General features: G+C 40.1%; 1 protein-coding gene across 1 annotated transcript in view; it reads right to left on the bottom strand.

Annotated features, from left to right (window-relative positions):
- The window catches only part of MAP3K21 (mitogen-activated protein kinase kinase kinase 21), a 55,378-nt gene that overhangs the window by 21,893 nt on the left and 11,742 nt on the right, over positions 1-21,743 (bottom strand). The window contains exons 2-5 of the mRNA XM_010383578.2: positions 14,491-14,671; positions 9,994-10,142; positions 8,260-8,435; positions 1,305-1,545 (exon numbers count right to left, since the gene is read on the bottom strand). Coding sequence (XP_010381880.2) covers positions 1,305-1,545; positions 8,260-8,435; positions 9,994-10,142; positions 14,491-14,671 — 747 coding nt within the window. The remainder of the gene's footprint in view (positions 1-1,304; positions 1,546-8,259; positions 8,436-9,993; positions 10,143-14,490; positions 14,672-21,743) is intronic.

The raw sequence follows: 21,743 nt of genomic DNA, 5'->3' as shown, positions 1-21,743 counted from the left end.
ACAATTTATGCACACTTGACAGAAAACTGTCACTGTTGCACTTTAAATCAAATTACCATGCCATTAACAAACATCTGAGGAAAACACTAGAATCCATCCGAGCACCCTAATATATAATATATATACCCATAGACAGGTATAGACGTTGACATAGAGATATTTTGTACAGATTCTATAAAAGTGAAATCTGCATTGCTCTGTCATCATCCTGCTCTGGTACTAGAATCACAAAATACCGTGGAGGTATTTGTTTTTTCTTTACAACAAGTAGAATACATAATATTAAAGAACTTAATTTAGTGAATCAATATATGTCAGCTATTATTGATCGATATATTTTGATTATCAGTCAATAATATCTATATGTATTGATTGATTGACATATTGATTGATTTTCTATTCCCTTTAGTTTCTCCTAACACATTACTAAAATGATTTAGTAATCCTTGTATGTTGTTATCACAATGTTTTAAAAAGCTTCCCTAGATTTACTGGGTGATTTTTGTGCCTGAAGGATTTTAAACCTTCAGTGGGAAAGTACCTCAGGGTACTTGATACATTTTATTGAAAGTGCTGACAACATCAGTGTCCCAGATAGCGGATGACATCATAGATCCTTGTGGAAGCAATGAAGCTAACGATGAAATACTAACAGTTTTGTTGTTTTGGATCTTCACAATGCCACGTGATGGCATTCAGTACGCTCAGCTAAAATATGGCTCTGCCTCAATTTCAAAAGGAGTCAATCAGTTAATCCATCAATATGAAAGTACGCTGAGAGTTAGATCCTTGTGTGCTGTGACTACGATGTGCTCTTAACGCTGTTTTCTACATGGACTGTCATTAGGCCACTACATTAGAACCATGAATCTAAGCCCACAACTGAAGATACTCATCCAGTCACTGTTTTACAAAGTTACTTCCCCATCTCTTTCCTGGTTCTGATAAAGAAAGAAAACTGATTAATAAACCATCATTCTGAGCAAACTATCGCCAAAGGACAGAAAACTAAACACCGCATGTTCTCACTCATAGGTGGGAATTGAACAGTGAGAACACTCAGACACAGGGTGGGGAACACCACGCACCAGGGCCGGTCGTGGGGTAGGGGGAAGGGGGAGGGATAGCATTAGGAGAAATTAATGTAAATAACGAGTTAATGGGTGCAGCACACCAACAGGGCACATGTATACATATGTAACAAACCTGCACGTTGTGCACATGTACCCTAGAACTTAAAGTATAATAATAATTAAAAAAAGGACACACAAAAATCTTTCAAAAACATGAAAACAAGATCATACCTGAAGGTAAACTGATTCGATGTCCATCTTTGAGCTTTAAACGACTTCTCTTAAACTTCCCCTTCCTCTTCTTCACCTTGGGCTTCTCCTGGTTCAGCTGGAATATTAGAATGTTAAGTTCCCGCTCCAGCACGTCGATCTCCCGCTCTGCCAGCTGCTGCTCACGCCGCTTTAGCAGCTCCTCCTGAGACTTCTGCTGCAGAGCCGCCCGAGTCAGCTCCTCTTCCCGGGATCGCAGCTCCTGCGACAAAGATTCACACCCATCAGACTCATTCCCAGCAGGAAGAATGGAATTCCGTCTATGATACTACACTGGCAACCCCTTGGCCACGGGCACGCCTGTGCACAAGGAGAAGCTGAAATTCCCTCTTCCTCTGCTCAATACCTTGTCACTCAGGTCCTCATGGGAGGAAGGTCTTTGCAGTCAGGACAATCCCAGCTGAAACCTTTTCAGCGGATTATTCACTTACGTGAAAGCCCAAGTCTCTGCGCAAACGCCATCCTCCCCTGTTAGTTTTATGATCCTAAAAGAGGCATCATAAATTTTCTACACTTGTTTTTTAACATTTCTCCCTCTTCATCTCTCACCTGACACATAAAATAGACATTAACAAAGGGCAACAAAGTGCAGATGTGAATGACCCATTTCAAAATAAAGCCAAAAGTTCAAGCTCAATTAACTAAAGCATAATTATTTTAGTTACACAAGACTGCAGTTCAGACGACTTAGAACTTCCTTAGGGTATTTACAACTTTGCTTAGGGAATAAAACATCTTGGTGGAGAAATCAAGCTAAGGTGTTAGGAGTCTGTTGAAGGCCTGTTGGAAATGAAAATGAAGCTACCTCTAAAATTGCAAGCCAAAGAAAAATATATTTCATATACAAAGAACTTTTCAGATCCCACTGATAAATGGAAATTATCACTTTATTACAGATCTCAGGAGTTAGCTAATAAAAGTTCCTCTCTTATGATACCGATTAAAGTTAGACCTCCTCTTGGTTTTGGTTTTTGAAGTATTGAACTTCTGAGAAAGAGAAAATCTAAGAACTAAAAATACGTTTATTCCTATTGGAAAAATTATTACACAGTAAAACTGAGAACTCTACAAAGTTTTAAAATCATATCCCCATTTTTATTTCATTTCTATAAAGTGTTCTGCTCTTTGCCAGAGACGTAAATATTCTTTGTAGTGCTGAACTACTTTCTATTCTAAATTACTCTGCTAAGAAATCAAGCACTCACATAAAAATCAAAGCATCTGCAAGCTTTTATTTCCACTGCTCCAGACAAATTTAATCTGAGAATACCCTAATACCACAATCTTTGTTAGAAACTGCAGATGCCTTCTCAGGTGGAGCTTCGGGCTGTGAGCTTTGGGAGCTATGAGTACTGTGCAAACATTTCCCACTTCACATAAACAGGCCGCACTTTAAATAGGCCCACCTCAACAATGCTGATCCATGAAAAACACAGTAAGATTGGGGCTCCTGGAAGAAACTAGACCCAAACCACGGGACTAGAATGCAATTGAAATCTACTAATGACTTGGACTTTTTACAGACAGACTCAAGGAGTAATCTGAGCCTATCAGTACAATTATTATAAAGAAAATGAACATGGAAGACCATCCTCCCACAAATAAATGAGACAATATCACGAAGAGACTAGGAAGTGCTAATAATAAAGAAATGTATTTATTCAGATCAAACTGATTATGAATTTGGGGTAATTCTACCAAAGTGGACTGAAATTCAGTCCGGATACTTTCTTTAAATTTATTTTTTCAAACAAATTTCGCAAGTAAAACTGCAGGATAAATTATTTATTTTAGACCAAATGGTGTTTAAATCACTTCAGCTAATATGTATCAGTTGGTTTTTGTTTATACAGCAGATGAGTATTTCTTCATTACACTGTGTCAGATATAAATTATTATTTACTACTTGAAAAAAAGGGGAAAATGTTACATGTTAAAAAATCTGTAATCCATTTTTTAACTAGTGACTTCTGTTCAACTAGTTTGTCCAAATTGGACATTTTACTATAGTGTATTTGGAGGCAGAGGATAATTTCCAGTCACTTTTCAATTTCTAACTCATTAAAACTTTTTGTTAAGATATTACTTTTCATTGGTGTTGATACCATTCCAATTAGCTATTGTTAAATGAGATGGCATGAGAAAGCAATCAGAACAGCAAATCCAATTAGGTTGTGTGTTGCTACGATAGTAATTGAATAAAAAACCAATTTTAATTCCAGGTACCAAGTGAAATCATGAATCCCTGTGAACAACTTTGTAAATAATAAACAAGAAATCACTTGCCTAAGACTTCAGAAGACAAAAAAAATAAGATTGAAGAGAAAGCAGCAAAAGTACTCTTCCTTCTGAATAAATTTTAACACATTCAAAAGTAAATTTTAAAACTGGGGTATGAGAACCCTTTGACTACTTCGAAAGTAGGAAGCACAAAAACGTTCTTTCAGTTGATGAGATTACTAGCAGCAATATTTGTTGAATTGCTTGGCACAGGCCACTCTGGTAATGGCAAATCCAGGTCCCTGGCAGTGGCTGTTAATCATTAACGGTGGCATGCCTCCATATGGGGGGGTCACAGACAGGTGCATGCACAAAATGCACAAATACAGACACACAGAGATAAGGAGCCAGGAGTTTAGGGAGGGCCCAGTATCTACGGCGGCTACGGCTTACTGAATAACACAGACCACAGCCAAGTTACTGACCATTAATTCCAAGTCTCATGCCTCCTACCTTAAGCAATCCGTGGACAAGAAAGGGAGATAGGGCACGTAGACTATGCTTTTTACTTCATCAAAAAAGATGCAGCTGGAAACTTTTAAGCCAAAAAAAGTATTATATATTCTTTAATTGTAAATCCAAAGGCTTACAGGATACCATAAATGCTGTATTTCAAGGAGCAATGCACAAAAATAAAATACAAAGTAAAAACAGACACTACTACATGATAGCTCAAAAATCAACCAAAAAATCAATTACTATACATCCCAAAGTAGAGAAAGAGCTGACATCCACCCTGGAAGCATGCTTTTATTTTAATACAACATATAATTAAGAACTCACTGGAGATGCCTATATCTTCCAGTTTTATAAACAGTTGTCAATAATTAAAATAGGTTAAAATAAGGCTGGGCCTGGTGGCTCATCCCAGTAATCCCAGCACTTTGGGAGGCCAATGCGGGAGGATCACCTGAGATCTGGAGTTTGAGACCAGCCTGGCCAACATGGTGAAACCCCTTCTCTACAAAAATACAAAAAAAAAAAAAAGATAGCTGGTTGTGGTGGTGGGTGCCTGTAATCCCAGCTACTCAGGAGGCTGAGGCAGGAGAATCACTTGAACTCGGGAGGTGGAGGTTGCAGTGAGCCAAGACCGCACCACTGCACTGCAGCCTGGGTGACAGTGAGACTCTGTCTCCAGATAATAACAATAATAATAATTTTTTTTTTTTGAGACAGGGTCTTGCTCTGTCACCCAGGCTGGAGTGCAGCAGTGTAGTCATAGCTCACTGCAACCTCAACTTACCAGGTTCAAGCAGTCCTCTCACCTCGGCCCTAAACAAAGTGCTGGGACTACAGCTGCAAGCCATCACACCTAGCCAGTAACTAATTGTGAGTAATATCACTTCCAAATTTTAGATTCTAGGATTCGAAGCTTTATTTCTTTCTCAAAGTCTTCTCCCGCTCTTCAAAATCTTTTTCATTTTTGTAATTAAACACCTAATTTTAGAATTCCTGAAAACAATTTGGGGAAGTGTTAAAAAAAGAATAGAGTCTTTCCTGTATCATTTTAAGTCAACAAAGTACATAAAAGTTTCTAAGAATCATGTCAATGATATCATTGGTAGTAATATTTCAAAGAACTGCAGGATGTCAAACTTATTCCAGTCAGTGGTGTTCCAGCCAGTTTTCCAAGAACGCCTGGGCTAGGGAGACTCAGCTTCTGTGAAACGTCACGACTTTCTTTTTTGTTTTCTGAGACTAACACTTATTTAGCACTTACTAAGAGGCAGGGCTCTGGCGGTTTTGCATACAGGACTCACTTAAGCCCCGCGCCAGCCCTGAAGGACACAGGGTTGCAGTGATGGCTCCAGTGATGAGGAGGTACAGAGTAACAAAGTCAGAGGCCTCAAAACCATCAGGCACAAGAGCCCGAATGCCAACAGGGCTGTCTGGCTCAGAGTTCCTGGTCTTTACCACTAAACTAGGCTGCTATTCTGGCATTCACAAAAGACTTAATATTTTTAAAAAGGGTTGGTGGTGGCTGGCAGGGGGTGGGGGAGGCCTATCATATTTTTCAGAATCCCATAGAGACTTCCCATTCAGTCTCGTCCTGGAGAAGGGAAACAGGCGGTCATCCAAGCAGTCTATTTCTCCACCAGCCAGCTCCAAGGGCTAGCAAGTCGTTGACTTGGAGACCAGCTTGCCATCCCTGCAGCATTCACCCAGAAGTCCTACTGCGCACCTCTGGCATAACATGCAACTGGTGTCTTCTTTCCCTACTTGAAAGTCATCCCCACGCATGGGCAGCCCCAGCGGTCCCCACCCCCTTGTGTGCTGCGTGTCCTTCCTGGGCTTAGACTCCCAGGCTTCCCCATCCTCTCCTGTGCCACGCCAGGAGGTTCCTTAAGACATGATGCTCGCAGTCAGATGCAACTCTGTCAGTCTGAGCAGAACAGAGCAGATGGGATTGGTGTTTCTCCTTGATGAACTCTAAGTACTCATTAGTGGTGTCACGGTCTTGGGTTGCATTTACCTGTTGTGCATTTTTCAGTGTAACCAAATACTGAAAAATCGAAGGGACGGAGTGAATTATCTGTATGTCTACTTAAAAAATGACTTTAAAAGAAGTTGATTAGAAGAAGGCTGGTCTCAAACTCCTGACCTCAGGTGATCCACCCGCCTCGACCTCCCAAGGCACTGGGATTACAGGCGTGAGCCACCACGCCCGGCCATTAGTCTTTCTGAAATGTTATGTATAGCTCACATTTGTTTCAATGTTTAATATTAGAAGGGCTTTGTTCTCTATTTCAAAGTTTGGAGATGTGTTTCAGAAATACGCCGTGGGAACTTAACTCTTTTCTATCAATCAGCCTATGGTAAAATTGGTTTCATTATACATCATTTCATTTTTAGTCACAGTTTCCAAGAGCCTATCGACAACACTGAGTGAGGACTTACTGAACTATACATTTTCCCATTGCATAAGAATACAATAGTTTAGGCAACTATTCCCCTGTTAATGGATATTTGGGTTGTTTTAAGCTTTGCAGTATTACAAATGATGCCTAAGTGAACAACTTTAAGCATGTTTCCTTGTGCACATGTGTGAGTTTCTGAAGAATCTATAAGCGGAAGTGGAACAGCTGAGTCACCTGCCTCTATTACAGCATAAGATTCATAACAGGAATATGTATACATTTTAAAATTCATTGCTCACTTTCAACAACAACAATAATAATAATAATAATTGCTCATTAAAACAGTAATAATAATAATTGCCACTATCTCAATGATTAAAATAGATATCAGGAGTATATTAACAAATTGTACTTAGGTTCATTTAATGCCTGCCATGTGCTGAGTCCTATGTTCAGTGCTGTGTATGCAAATGAACAAGAATGTAAAAGCATAGTTCATGAATTTATTATCTTATTATCCAGCAGAAAGGACAGACCAAGAACAATTACATCAGCAAGTATTCATACAGTATGACTTATGCCATGATAAGCAAAGCACAAGACACTCTGATCACCCACAGTTTAGCCGGTGGAGTAGAGTAGGGGAGGGAGCTATCAGGGACTGAGAACGGAGGGGCCACTACTCATGAAGTGGTCACAGAAGCTAGGGAGGAAACAGGATCTTCAGCAGAGGAAAGAACACGTGCCAAGGTTACAGGCCAGGAGCAAGACATCATGGGGACTGGAAGAAATTCAGTATGGCTGGGGACAGAGGCAGTGGAAATTTAAGGCAAAATACGTAAGGAAGAAGGGAGTGAACGTGGCAAAAAAAGTGGGCAATGGAAGCAAGGCTGATCAGATTTGCATTTTAGAAGGAGAAGGGGACAGATGGGGGAAGCAAGTCTGGACAGAGAGTACCCAGTAAGGATGCTCCAGCAGCCGTGCTGGTGATGAGTGGGGTTGGCAGGGATTAGAGCAGAAAATTGCCCCTGAGGGTCTTTGTCACACAGAAGACCACGGGAACATTGTAAAAAGACCCTTGAGACTGGGTACCTGGGAGAACAGTGATCCCATTATCACAAATAAGGGAAAGAAGGAGAGAAGGCACAGGGGAGTGGGGGGAGCTTCTGCTTCAATGTCTGGCTTCAAGAGATTACATGGAGCCCCTTTTGAAAACTTGTCAACAAGGTCCAAATCACTAGCCTGGCATTCAAAGGATCATTCAAGGGTACAAACGCCATATCCATCTCTGAGTCCTAGGACTATGGCACTGTTCTAGCATGTAGTAAGAAAGACAGCGTAACACTGAAACTCAAAACAATGTCCCACAGACAGGTTCTTAAATCGCATTTTTAAGAAAACATTCTGCATTTCAGGGAATGCCTATGACACACCTGGTATTAATTTCTATGCCAGCATGCCAAGAAATAATGGGGAAGGGAGACAAATAAAATGATAAAATAATGACAAAAAATGAAGTTGATTAATGCCTGCAAAGTGTCTCTTACGCTATTCTCTCTCTTTTTTACTTTGAAAATTCCTCTAGTAAAAGGGTATTTTCCCCAATTATACATATTGAGTACACTTCTTTGTTTTATTTTTAACCTGAAAGAAGGTGAGAATCAGCAAATATTGATATCTAAAAATATTTTAGATAATGTTAACAGTGCTTCTCGCCTCATATTTTCCATAATTTTCATAAATTTGAGTACATTATGCTATTTAAAAATTCCTCTCACCTTTTCCTTTGTTCTCAACTCATCAAACATTTGCTGAATTTCTAGTTTCCAGTCATCTTGCATGGAATGAAAAGATTCTTGAGGCATGTCAGTCATCACTGCCCCTTCAATAGCAGTCAGCTGTTCAAGAATTAAGGCAAATGATGGACGAATATGAGGGTCTTGTTCCCAGCATTCTAAAATAAACAAGAATCACATGAATTCCATCTCTCAACACAGTTCAGATTATCCCCAAGACATCAGAGTTGCTAAGAAATGTTTTACACGGAAGTGCATTTCAACTTAACATTTGTCATTCCAAACTGGAAGCCTCCATTTATAGTATCTGCTCCTGGAGATATTAAGAATCCATTGGTAATAGTTTGAATAGTTTATTTTACACGGTGTTCATGTCACAGGCATGCATAATAATGACTATTAGAGAAGGCTGTTGCTCTCTATATGATACCACATTTAATAAATGGATGTGTGCTTCCCATGCTTTACTACGGATACCATGTTTCAGGGGGTTAAGCCACCACAACCAGATGATTTACTGATATGGAGTCATGTAACTCAAACAAAGTCTCTAAAATGTTATATCCACATGAGAAGTTCTAAAAAGTAGCCTAACGATGAAGGAAGGTAACTTGAGGCTTACAAAAAGAGTTAGTTAACAATTTCTAAAAGATAAGGATCAAATAGACATGATCCTGGCAAAATTATGCCTGTTAAGACCATAAGGCATTTCTGTTTACTAAGTCAAATTTAAAATAGCAGATTTGGGGCCAATTCAATACTGTATTTGAACTTTACTCATGTACTTAGTGAAAACATTTTTACTATTCAGTTGAGTTTTATACATTAAATAAGTCACTGATAAAACTGGATTGTATTTAAGCTACTTAGTTCATTAAAACTTTACCAGACATTCTAGATCAAAGACTAGGTTTCTAATTCTTTTTTTTTTTTTTTTTTTTTTTTGACAGAGTTTCACTCTTGTCGCTCAGGCTGGAGTGTAGTGGCATGATCTCGGCTTACAGCAACCTCCACCTCCCAGGTTCAAGCGATTCTCCTGCCTCAGGAGAATCCCAAGTAGCTGGGATTACAGGTGTGCGCCACCATGCCCGGCTAATTTTTGTATTTTTAGTAGAGACGGGGGTTTCGCCATGTTGGCCAGGCTGGTCTCGAACTCCTGACCTCAGGTGATCCGCCCACCTCAGCCTCCCACAGTGGTGGGATTACAGGCATAAGCCACTGTGCCAGGCCTCTAATTCTTCAAATACTAGGGTTACTTAAAAGTACTTGAAAATTAGAGTCACAGAAATTGCTTTTTTTACTTTCATTTTTATGATTTATTATTTTATTTATTTATTTATTTATTTTTTAGAAGGAGCCTCGCTCTGTCGCTCAGGCTGGAGTGCAGCGGCCGGATCTCGGCTCACTGCAAGCCCCACCTCCCGGGTTCATGCCATTCTCCTGCCTCAGCATCCGGAGTAGCTGGGACTACAGGCGCCTGCCACCACACTGGGCTAATTTTTTTTTTTTTTTTTGTATTTTTAGTAGAGACGGGGTTTCACCGTGTTAGCCAGGATGGTCTCCATCTCCCGACCTCGTGATCCACCCACCTCGGCCTCCCAAAGTGCTGGGATTACAGGCATGAGCCACCGCGCCCAGCCTTGTTTCTTTTTTCTTTAAAAAAAGGATATTCCAATGAGAAATTCTTGCCCCCACAAAGACACACACACAAAATACCTTTCATGAGCTTGGCAAATGGCTCAGGGCAGGTGGATGGAATGGGCAGAGTGAGTTTATTGACTGCTACCCCATAAGCCACGGCGAGGCCATCAATGCCCCGATAGGGCACTTCTCCCGTGAGCAGTTCCCACAGCAGCACTCCATAGCTAGAAAGCAAGAATTTCATATGTTCAGTGGGCTAGATGGTGTCTTTTCCTTATGACACACTTAGTGAGATAAACACTTCAGTACCTTCATCCACTCCTAATAGGACACTCTTTTCCAGAAAAACCTCTAAGTGGCTGACATCCCAAGGTGGGAGGTGGATTCTTCCTATCAACAATTCGAACACATGCAAATACATTCCATCCCAGAAATCAAGTATGCATTCATTCTAGGAATTTAAACTACTTAATGAATAGGAAAGTGTAACAGTAGTACACAATTGAATTAAACAGGGTCCAGAACCAGGTCACGCTTTAGGAGTAAGGTGGCTATTTTGCTGTTTCTCTTTCTATCTCATTTTTCCCACATTTAAATAAAACGTCTTGAGGATTATTAGGACACCGAAGAGCACAGCCCCACAGAGATCTCATGGTGCATGCCACAGGGCTGACATGGAATCATGTTGATTAACTATTTTTAAATAGTTTTTTGAAACTGTTTATCTTCCTGCCTCTCTCTTTGTATTTAGGTGTGTTACTAATGTTTCTATCATATTGCTGAACAGTAAAGAACAGAGAGACATCAGTGTGGGCCCCCTTGCACCTGCTGGCAGGACATACGTCTCTTTTTTGTAATAGAGGAAGCCAGGGTGAAATGGAAATAAAAAGCAAGGCACAACTGCACTCCCTGAGTTCTCCAAAGCATCATCACATGGGATGCAGATGCAGCCACAAACAAGAACAAGCAAAGGCACAGAAGAGGATTTCTAAATGAATGTTTACCATGAAGGGTTGAATTTCACTACACTTCCATACCACAGACTGAGATACCCCAAATTCAATTTAGTACACAGGGACATAGGCACGAGCCTTCTGCATTGTATATATTTATTCTCTTCTGCTATCCAAGTCAGTACCTTGGTTTTCTCTTATTCTTCCTCAAAACATAAAGTACACACAGACATCTTTTGTTAAGTAAATTTAAAGAATGAGAGTCACTCCATATGATGCACTTGACTTCAACTTGAAACACATAAGCATATAAGTAACCCTGTCTTGTCAAAAGACACAAAATTGCCGGGCACGGTGGCTCACACCTGTAATCCCAGCACTTCGGGAGGCCAAGGCAGGTGAATCACCAGAGGTCAAGAGTACAAGACCAGCTTGGCCAGCATGGTGAAACCCTGTCTCTACTAAAAATACAAAAATGAGCCAGGCGTGGTGGCGTGTGCCTGTAGTCCCAACGACTCAGGAGGCTGAGGCAGGAGAAACGCTTGAACCTCAGAGGCAGAGGTTGCAGTGAGCCGAGATCAAGCCATTGCACTCCAGCCTGGGTGATAGAGCAAGACTCAAAAAAAAAAAAGTAAAAGAAAAGACACGAAATTACAGCCAGATAATAGGAATAAGTACCTAAGTACCCCTGTAGAGTGGTTACAGTTAGCAACAATATATAGTTTCGGGTAGCTAGAAAAGAGGATGTTCCTAACACAAACAAATGATAAATGTTTGAGATGAAGGATATGCTAATTACCCTGATCTGATCACTATACATTGTATGTATTGGAACATCACTATGTACCCCGTGAATATGTATGATTATGTCATTTGAAAAATAAAAATAGCTGGGCATGGCGGTTCACACCTGTAATTCTAGCATTTGGGGAGGGTGAGGCAGGCAGAATGCTTGAGCCCAGGAGTTCAAGACCAGCCTGGGCAACATGGTAAAACTCATCTCTAAAAAAATACAAAAATTAGCTGGGCATAGTGGCAGGTGCTTATAGTCCCAGCTACTCAGAAGACTGAGGTGGGAAAATCACTTGGGCCCAGGTGGATGAGGCTGCAGTGAGCTGTGATGGCACCGCTGCCCTCCAGCATGGGTGGCAGAGCAAGACCCTGTTTCAAAACTCAATAAATAAAATAAAAATTAATTAAAAGGAACAGTCATATTTGGTTTCCTTTTAAATTCTACTAATGGAACTAGTGAAGCTCTATTCACTTTCCTAATCTTTTTTTTTTTTTTTTTTTTGTTGTTGTTGTTGTTGTTGTTGAGACGGAGTCTCGCTCTGTCGCCCAGGCTGGAGTGCAGTGGCCGGATCTCAGCTCACTGCAAGCTCCGCCTCCCGGGTTCACGCCATTCTCCTGCCTCAGCCTCCCGAGTAGCTGGGACTACAGGCGCCCGCCACCTCACCTGGCTAGTTTTTTGTATTTTTAGTAGAGACGGGGTTTCACCGTGTTAGCCAGGATGGTCTCGATCTCCTGACCTCGTGATCCACCCGTCTCGGCCTCCCAAAGTGCTGGGATTACAGGGTTGAGCCACCGCACCCGGCCCACTTTCCTAATCTTTTAAAACCTCGTTAGATTTAACTTTTTTAAAACTGTGAAATTTAGAGGCCACTGAATTATTTCCTATGTGTTGGTTATATATAACCATTTTTTGTTTGTTTGTTTAGATAGAGTCTTACTCTGGCGCTCAGGCTGCAGTGCAGTGGCACAATCTCGGCTCACTGTAACCTCTGCCACCTCCCAGGTTCAAGTGATTCTCCTGCCACAGCATTCCGAGTAGCTGGGACTACAGGCGTCCGCCACCATGCCCAACTAATTTTTGTATTTTTATTAGAGATGGGATTTCACCATATTGGCCAGGCTGGTCTCGAACTCCTGACCTTGTAATCCACCCACTTCGGCCTCCGAAAGTGCTGGTATTACTGCTCACTAGCTATTTCTCCACTCACAAGGCCCTTAAAGCTGATCTTCAGTGAACTCTTCTATTAAATAATAGATCCACTCTACTATCTCAAAATATTGTTTTATTTCAAAAAGGAAATATATAATATATATAATATAATATATATAATGTACTACTTGTAAATTATACAATGCTATAACTGTTAGCTAAAGTTAAAATCATTATTTTCCAAAGCTTATGTGTTTCCTTTTGATAATTTTCTTAAAAATTATCTATATTATAGTTCACTATAGGAGACACCTTCATAATTTCAAAAATAAGTAAACTTAACTCATAGATCATTCGACAAAAACAAAAAAAACTTACATAGAATAACTAAAATTATCTAAATTCAAAGAAATTCCTATTAAAATAATAGCAAAACTAAAAGAATAGCAATATAACTTTGCTTCTTGGAAGTTTCAGGAAATGAATAATCTAGGATGGATCATTTTTCCAGAGAGAGAAGGGCTTATCCCATGAAAAACCAATGTGAAAAAAAAGTAACTATTTCAATAGAACTACTTCTAAAGTATAGTACACATTTTTCTGTTCTCTTAAACTGGGTAGAATATAGTATAATGAAACCCTCTCCTGAGAATTCAAGAAGTGTAATGACTCAGGGCTGTGGTGTCGGGAGTCATGGATCTCAGTCCTGGACCTAAAATCTGCTTCTTAGATTTACAACTCTAAGCAAATTTCTTAACTTTCCTGTGCCTCGGCTACTTAACCTGCCAAACCAGGATAATAAGAGCTGTAAAAATTAGATAACAATATCTAAGTGCATAAGACAGTTACTCTGTAGTATAGTAACTGTTAGAAGCAAGGGAGAAGAGAAGAAAATCAAGAAATATAAAATCACCAATCCCTAGCATTGCATAGGTAAAGCCATGCTTTTTGAATGAAACTTTTTTTTATGGAAATGTCATCAAAAGAGACTTCACAGCAATGGTATCTATAATTCAAAGAGATGACCTGCCCTGCTCTCGCCCATCCTGATGTCCTACAATGTGCTTTTGTATATGAATGGAGATATGCAAGGATGTTTGACCCTACAACTAAGCGGCTCCAGGGATGGGTAGTTTCTCAGTTTTTTTCATAATACAGTCAACTCTCCACATCCACAGATTCAAGCAACCACGTATGGAAAATATTCAGAAAAAATCCAACAATAAGAAATAACAATACAACACACACACACACAAATTAGCCAGGCACAGTAGTGCACACCTGTGGTCCTAGCTGCGCAGGAAGCTGAGGCGGGAAGATCACTTGAGCCTGGGAGGTTGAGGCTACAATGAGCCATGATTGCATCACAGAAAACTCACTTTAATTTGCTGGCACATCCTACAAAATCTTGGGCATTTGGTGTTAATTCAAATTATAACCAGTTTTAATTAAACTTGCGATTTAACAAGAAAGTTCTCCTCTGAAATGGAGTCATATGACAATACAAACATCAAATTATCTGTTCCATTGTCATTACAATTATTTTGATCAAAACCATAAAAATTTATTCAAAAATGCCTAGACTATTTATGCTGAGAATTACTGAATACTTTGGGACTCACTGAAATAAAGCATAGCAAGCAGTTTCTGCAGATGTTTGCAAAAGGAAAAGCTCACCTCCAGATGTCACTTCCCTTAGAAAACAAGGAAGACTTGATCACTTCGGGGGCCATCCAGGCATAGGTGCCTGCTGCGCTCATTTTGGTGGTCCTGTGCCATTCCCTCGCCAACCCAAAATCTGTAATCTTCAATGTTTTATTGCAGATGTCATCATGCTCTATCTTCTCAAGTAGCAAAACTAAAGAAAAATCAAAAGTGAGAGACAGTTGCATATTCTTTTAATTTTTCTGTCACAATTTTTCTATGGCATGTAAAACACAATCTTCACTGCAGTTGGCACAGTTGGCAGAATAAACGAGAATAAACTGGTATTTTACCATTTTACTTACAGCACACCTATTACAGTCTTTAGTGGGTTATTTGTGCTTGAAGTTACAAGTTATTTTAAGATACAATTTAATGCTCTTTATGAGTAGTTCTCTTTCTGAGAAAGTAAATGATTTCTAAGAGCAAGAAACACTTCCTGAGATATCACAAGTAGGATCAGCAGTCTGTAAAAATTTACCTGATATGAAAAAATATATTATTTTCTGACCTAAGTACAGAATCTTTTCTACGGAAATGGAGAATATTGAAATTAGATGATATATTACCATAGCTCATTATTATCCAACATTATCTTACATTAAATTTGTAAAGTGCTTACAGATTCTTTAACTGATAAAGATAATGTAGGAGATATAATTGCTTTACTGGAGCTCAAAATATAGCAAAAAGTAAACACAGCGGTCATCCATTTGCTGGTTTTCCCAATGCCAGCCTCCTGCCAATGTAGAGGATGCACAAGGGCAACTCCCGGGAGTGAAGCTGATGCCAGCATCTGTCCCTGAGCTCTTGTGTAGCTCTACAGCTATAATAAATGTGCTTTCTTTATTATTATTATTACTATTATTATACTTTAAGTTCTAGGGTACATGTGCACAACATGCAGGTTTGATACATAGGTACACATGTGCCATGTTGGTTTGCTGCACCCATTAACTCATCATTTACATTAGGCATTTCTCCTAATGCTATCCCTCCCCCTGTCCCCCACCCCATGACAGGCCCCTGTTGGTGATGTTCCCCACCCTATGGCCAATTCTTCTCATTGTTCAATTCCCACCTATGAGTGAGAACATGCAGTGTTTGGTTTTCTGTCCTTGTAATAGTTTGCTCAGAATGATGGCTTCCAGCTTCATCCATATCCCTGCAAAGGATATGAACTCATCCTTTTTTATGGCTGTATAGTATTTCACGGTGTATATGTGCCACGTTTTCTTTTTTTCTTTTTTTTTTTTGAGACGGAGTCTCACTCTGTCGCCCAGGCTGGAGTGCAGTGGCCGGATCTCAGCTCACTGCCAGCTCCACCTCCCGGGTTTACGCCATTCTCCTGCCTCAGCCTCCCGAGTAGCTGGGATTACAGGCGCCCGCCACTTCCCCTGGCTAGTTTTTTTGTATTTTTTTAGTAGAGACGGGGTTTCACCGTGTTCACCAGGATGGTCTCGATCTCCTGACCTCGTGATCCGCCCGTCTAGGCCTCCCAAAGTGCTGGGATTACAGGTTTGAGCCACCGCGCCCGGCCTTGTGCCATGTTTTCTTAATCCAGTCTATCATTGATGGACATTTGGGTTGGTTCCAAGTTTTTGCAATTGTGAATAGTGCCGCAATAAAAATACGTGTGCATGTGTCTTTATAGCAGCATGATTTATAATCCTTTGGGTATATACCCAGTAATGGGATCACTGGGTTAAATGGTATTTCTAGTTCTAGATCCTTGAGGAATTGCCACACTGTCTTCCACAATGGTTGAACTAGTTTACAGTCCCACCAACAGTGTAAAGGTATTCCTATTTCTCCACATCCTCTCCAGCATCTATTGTTTCCTGACTTTTTAATGGTCGCCATTCTAACTGGTGTGAGATGATATCTCATTGTGGTTTTGATTTGCATTTCTCTGATGACCAGTGATGATGAGCATTTTTTCATGTGTCTGTTGGCTGCAAAAATGTCTTCTTTTGAGAAGTGTCTGTTCACATCCTTTGCCCACTTTTTGATGGGGTTGTTTGATTTTTTTCTTGTAAATTTGTTTAATTTCTTTGTAGATTCTGGATATTAGCCCTTTGTCAGATATGTAGATTGCAAAAATTTTCTCCCATTCTGTAGGTTGCCTTTTTCTGGTACCATGCTGTTTTGGTTACTGTAGGCTTGTAGTATAGTTTTGAAGTCAGGTAGTGTGATGCCTCCAGCTTTGTTCTTTTTGCTTAGGATTGTCTTGGCAATGTGGGCTCTTTTGTGGTTCCATATGAACTTTAAAGTAGTTTTTTCCAATTCTGTGAAGAAAGTCATTGGTAGCTCGATGGGGATGGCATTGAATCTATAAATTACCTTGGGCAGTATGGCCATTTTCACGATATTGATTCTTCGTATCCATGAGCATTTCATTCACACCTCACCTGCACCCTCCTCCCTGGCCCTTCCCAGCACCTTCAGCTTCTCTCCCTTTTGCTGATCTGCCTCTGCCTAGATCCATGCAGAAATGTTCCCTAGGTTTTCCACGAGGCTCTAATGTAGCTGGAGGCTGCCACCCTCTCCTCTAGCTAATCCCTTTATAGAGACAGGAGAGGGTATCTGATTTGTAGAACATAATCATAAAGAGGCTCATTTTTTTTTTCAAATGTTAGTTTTAGTAAAAACTAACACTTCTGAGTATATTCTACTTATCAGGTGAGGTTATAGGTATTTTAATTACATAACCCATATGACAGTGCTATAGGTCGATACTATTATCTCCACTTTATACATAAAGACACCGAGGAACAGAGATGTTCAGTAATCTGTCCGGGGTCACAGAGCTAAGGAGCAGTGAAGTTCAAGTAGTCTGACTCCAGAGCCTATGGTCCTAACCACTGTGTACACATTTAGTTGATAGCTTTTACTAATTTTTCACAAATTAGTAAAATTTGTGAAAAATTTCACATCTTTCTTTATCCGTTGGAAATCTCTCTCTACTCAGGTGCCCATTCTCCTCCCTTTTGATTTCCTATCATTGGTCAATTATTAACTGATCTAAACAGAGGCGGTGTAGAGTAGCGATGAACTGCAAGCCCTCTAGGGCCACCTGCCTGGTTTGGATCCCATGTGCTTCTGCTTCCTTGCCTGTCTTGTGAATTATGATAGTACCTATATCATAAGACTGTAGGGAGGAGTAAATGAATACATATAAAGTGCTCAGAACAGTGGCTGAGACACAGTAAGCAATCTGTAAGAATTTCACACACACACACTTTCATCAATGGGTTTGAAAGTGTTTTTAGCAAGTCTTCAAAATCAATTTCATGAACTTCAGGAAATCCTGCCTCTTTTTCAAGGCATGAGATTTCACAGTGGATGTGCATTTGATTGGATTGTATTGTCGAACATTTACAATATCAGGCAGTCATCGGAGCTAATGCAATTGGAGGGAACCCAATTGGCGGAAACCAACACTAGGTTTAAATGTGGAGGGTTATTTGAGTAGGGGCTTATTAGATAAACAATCAATACTGAATAAATACTGTTATGTTATAACTTTTTTCCCCGTATCATCTTGTAACTGAAATTTAGAGAGCAAGAACCATCTGTTCTATTCTTATTTCCATTATAGATATGAAGAATCCGATTTAGGATGGCTATATGCCCATGGTTATACAGTGGTTAAACAGTAAGGCCAACATGCTACCATTCCTACTCTTAATGCTGTACTACATAGGGAGAGATGGAGAAAAGGAGGGTGACAGAGGCAGGGAGGAGAGAAATCAGAGACTCACTTCCATTTGAAATAGCCTTTCATTCTTCCTATCCATCTATACTGTCCCAATTTTCAAGGACCAGCTTCCTTAGAAAAACCTCCTAAATATCCCACAAAATTGTGAATGATTTTATCTTCCCTATCATTTGTTACTCACATATGACATTATTTTGTCAGTTATCTTTTTACCTAAGACTTCTCTACCTAAGTTATGTACAAGCTACTTAATCTCAGGAACTGTATTTTATAGCATTCTATGAATCCTCCATCATCTAACATAGTGCCTTGTACATCACAATGTTCAATGGAATATCTTTTGTTAATGATAATTATCACCGATTCAAATAATAAGAATATTGCCCACCATTTACCAACTCTTTGCTATGCAGAGTTGTTTCCACACATTTAATATTTCACTTGATTGTGACACTAGTCTATGAGGCAGGAATATAATCTCCAGCTCAGAGCCTAGAAATGTTATCCAAGATCAAAGAGCTAAAACACAGAGCTGGAGTCCATCCCCAGCCCTCTTCTGTGCTGCTCAGAAGCTATTGGTTGTAAGAAGAGGGCAAAGCAACCAGAAATCTCATTTTGTGAGATTAATTTTTGAATGTTCCATCCACATCAGCTAAAGGCATATTTGTTTCTCGGTCCTTATTCCCTATGAATATAAAGAAAAAAAATACCTACAGAAAAAGAGATTTAGGTCCCCAATCCTTTAAACCCTATCTATGTACTTAAACCACAGAAAGAAGATGAAACAATAACAAAAATACAGGGGAATTAATTCGCTTTTTTTCATCAGCTGCATTATCTTTTCCTTCCAGAAATACCATTAATTTCACCTTTAAACAATAATTGTTCCTGCCACCAAAAGACCCCAAATTAATGATCAAAATGGCTTGCAGTTCTATAAAACTTTGTTTCTCAAAGCACTTTCATACACATTATCTCCCCATTCTTACAAACCTCCAGACAGGCAGACATGAGAAAGGACTGATGAAAATAGGCTTCAAAACACTTCCTTGCCTCCTGATCCACACCCCAGACCCCAAGTAAGGGCTGGCAGCCCTTGCGATGCAAAGGTCAAAGAAAGGCTGCTCTAAATAATGAAAACAGCGTCAAAAGTAAGAACTAAAAACCAAACACTAACAAACTTCATTCCCAAATAAATGTGATAGCAGCGTATGATATTAGCAGACTTGGTTCTGACAGTTTCAGAACAGCAGCCCCCATTCCTCAGTCCAAAGTTTCCACAGGAGCCAGGCACCTCCACACTGTGGGCTCACAGAAAACAAGTTCAAATCACACTCCAAATGTCAACCCTTTAGGGTTCCATGAAAGGCCCATTGTTCTGGATTCCATTTCAGAGGTGTTCAGCAGAATTCCTGGAATTCCATATCTTTTGGGCAATGTGACTGAAACCAAAAATAGCCCGTCCCACAACAGGTAATATAATGGGGCACACTGCCAGGTTTCAGCCTAAAGACACGTGGTTGGCAGCCAACTTCCGCTTCCTGTCATTCACGCAGGCAGAACCACGGTGCACTAGCTAGTCACCACTGATTTTAATGTACAAACCAGGCAAACCAACTTTTTTGGCCACAGAAATGGTAAATTCTTGTGAGTATCCTAGCAACAACTGTTTGAGCACCCTTTCCTGTGACTTCAGTCAAGATTTTTGACCCTCGTTAGCCCCATTCTTTAACAACTGGCCTTTACAACCTTGTACTTAGCCTACTTACTCAACCATGAGGCACTGAATTTTTTTCAGCTCCTTTGAAGTTTCACATTGGTATTTTCAGAATTATAGTATATAACGTATATTTTTTAAAAAAGCAATTACTATGTACACCATGTTCTCAACATTGATGGGATCACTGTGTCCAAATTCCATTTAATGAGTCAAATGAGTTTCGATTAATCTTTAACTGGAAATGTATTATCCAAAAAAATGTCATAAGCAAGAAAACAAGTTGAGAAAAGCAATAATGTGAAAGAATATATTAACAAAAAACTTTACCAAACTTTATAAATTTCAACTTTGAGGACAATCCACAATTTATATGGAATGAATGATAATTTTCTAAATTTACATATAGCATAGAATATTTCTCATATTTCTTTCCACTCATTTCCCAGCGGCACCAGTTCCCCTTCACCCCAGCACCATCTGCCTCCCCGCTTCCCCCGACTCCCATCCCAGACACATACCCCCCACTCACTATCCAGCCTATGGAATAAAGCCCACATTTTCATTTTGGCCTCCATCCCTTCTCAATCTCATTCTATAAAACTTTGTTTCTCAAAGCACTTTTATACACATTATCTCCCCATTCTTACAAACCTCCAGACAGGCAGACATGGGAAAGGACTGATGAAAATAGGCTTCAAAATACTTCCTTGCCTGCTGATTCACACCCCGGACCCCAAGTAATCTTTCCAGCTCTCTTTTGTACTCTCCCAAATGAACCCTATATTCTAACAATTCCATGTGCCATTTCCCAAAACTACAGCATTGGCTTTTTCTGTCTCCCCATCTCCCTGTGCCTCCTTACAGAATGGAATGCCTTCCTCTTCTGCCCTCTATAAAACTCACACTTCCTACTGGAACTTCCACTCAGTCAGGGCACCAGCACTGAGCTCTTAGTCCAGGCCTCCATGGCATTAACTGTGAAGCCACTTACAAGTCCACTGGCCTTTGGAATCGTGACACTTTCTGCTCCAATATTAGATGAGTCTTTAAGCAACATCTTCCCATTGCTTTTTGCCTAACCTCAGCTACTTCTCTGCATTCTAATACATTTAGACTGTACTTTGCCCATTACACTTAAATCCTGTCTTGTCTTCCTTGTTACAATCTCATCTTATTAAATTGTAAGCAGCTTGAGGACAGAATTTGTGCCTAATTAATCTTTTTTTAATACTGCACAGCAACTGGCATTTTAACAGGCTCAAGTGTTTGTTGAATGAATGAGGAAATTAATAATGAATACTCTTAGGGGAAGAATGAATATGAAGAAGACAAATTATTATAAGCTTTTTCTTTCATGCTAAGTCAGCTGCTAATTACAGAAAATCGATTCACCTCTAACCTCCTAAAGAAGTATTAGGATCCTGGACATTAAGAAATGAAGACTGTTGGCCAGATGCGGTGGCTCAGGCCTGTAATTCCAGCACTTTGGGAGGCTAAGGTGGGAAGATCACTTGAGCCCGGGAGTTCAAGACCAATCTGGGCAATACAGTGAGAACTCCTACAACAGAATTTAAAAATTGTCTGGGCATCATGGCACTCGCCTGTAGAGTCTCAGCTATTTGGGTGGTTGAGGTAGGAGTATGACTTGAGCCCAGGAGGTTAAGGCTGTCCTGGGCCGTGATAGCACTGCTGCACTCCAGCCTGGGCAACAGAGCAAGACCCTGTCTCAAAAAAAAGAAGACGACAGAAGATGAAAGAAGGAAGAAGGAAGAAGGAAGAAGGAGG

Source organism: Rhinopithecus roxellana, chromosome 8 (genome assembly GCF_007565055.1).
Source record: "Rhinopithecus roxellana isolate Shanxi Qingling chromosome 8, ASM756505v1, whole genome shotgun sequence".
NCBI classification, from domain to species: Eukaryota; Metazoa; Chordata; class Mammalia; order Primates; family Cercopithecidae; genus Rhinopithecus; species Rhinopithecus roxellana.
This window is presented reverse-complemented; position numbering and strand designations above follow the sequence as displayed.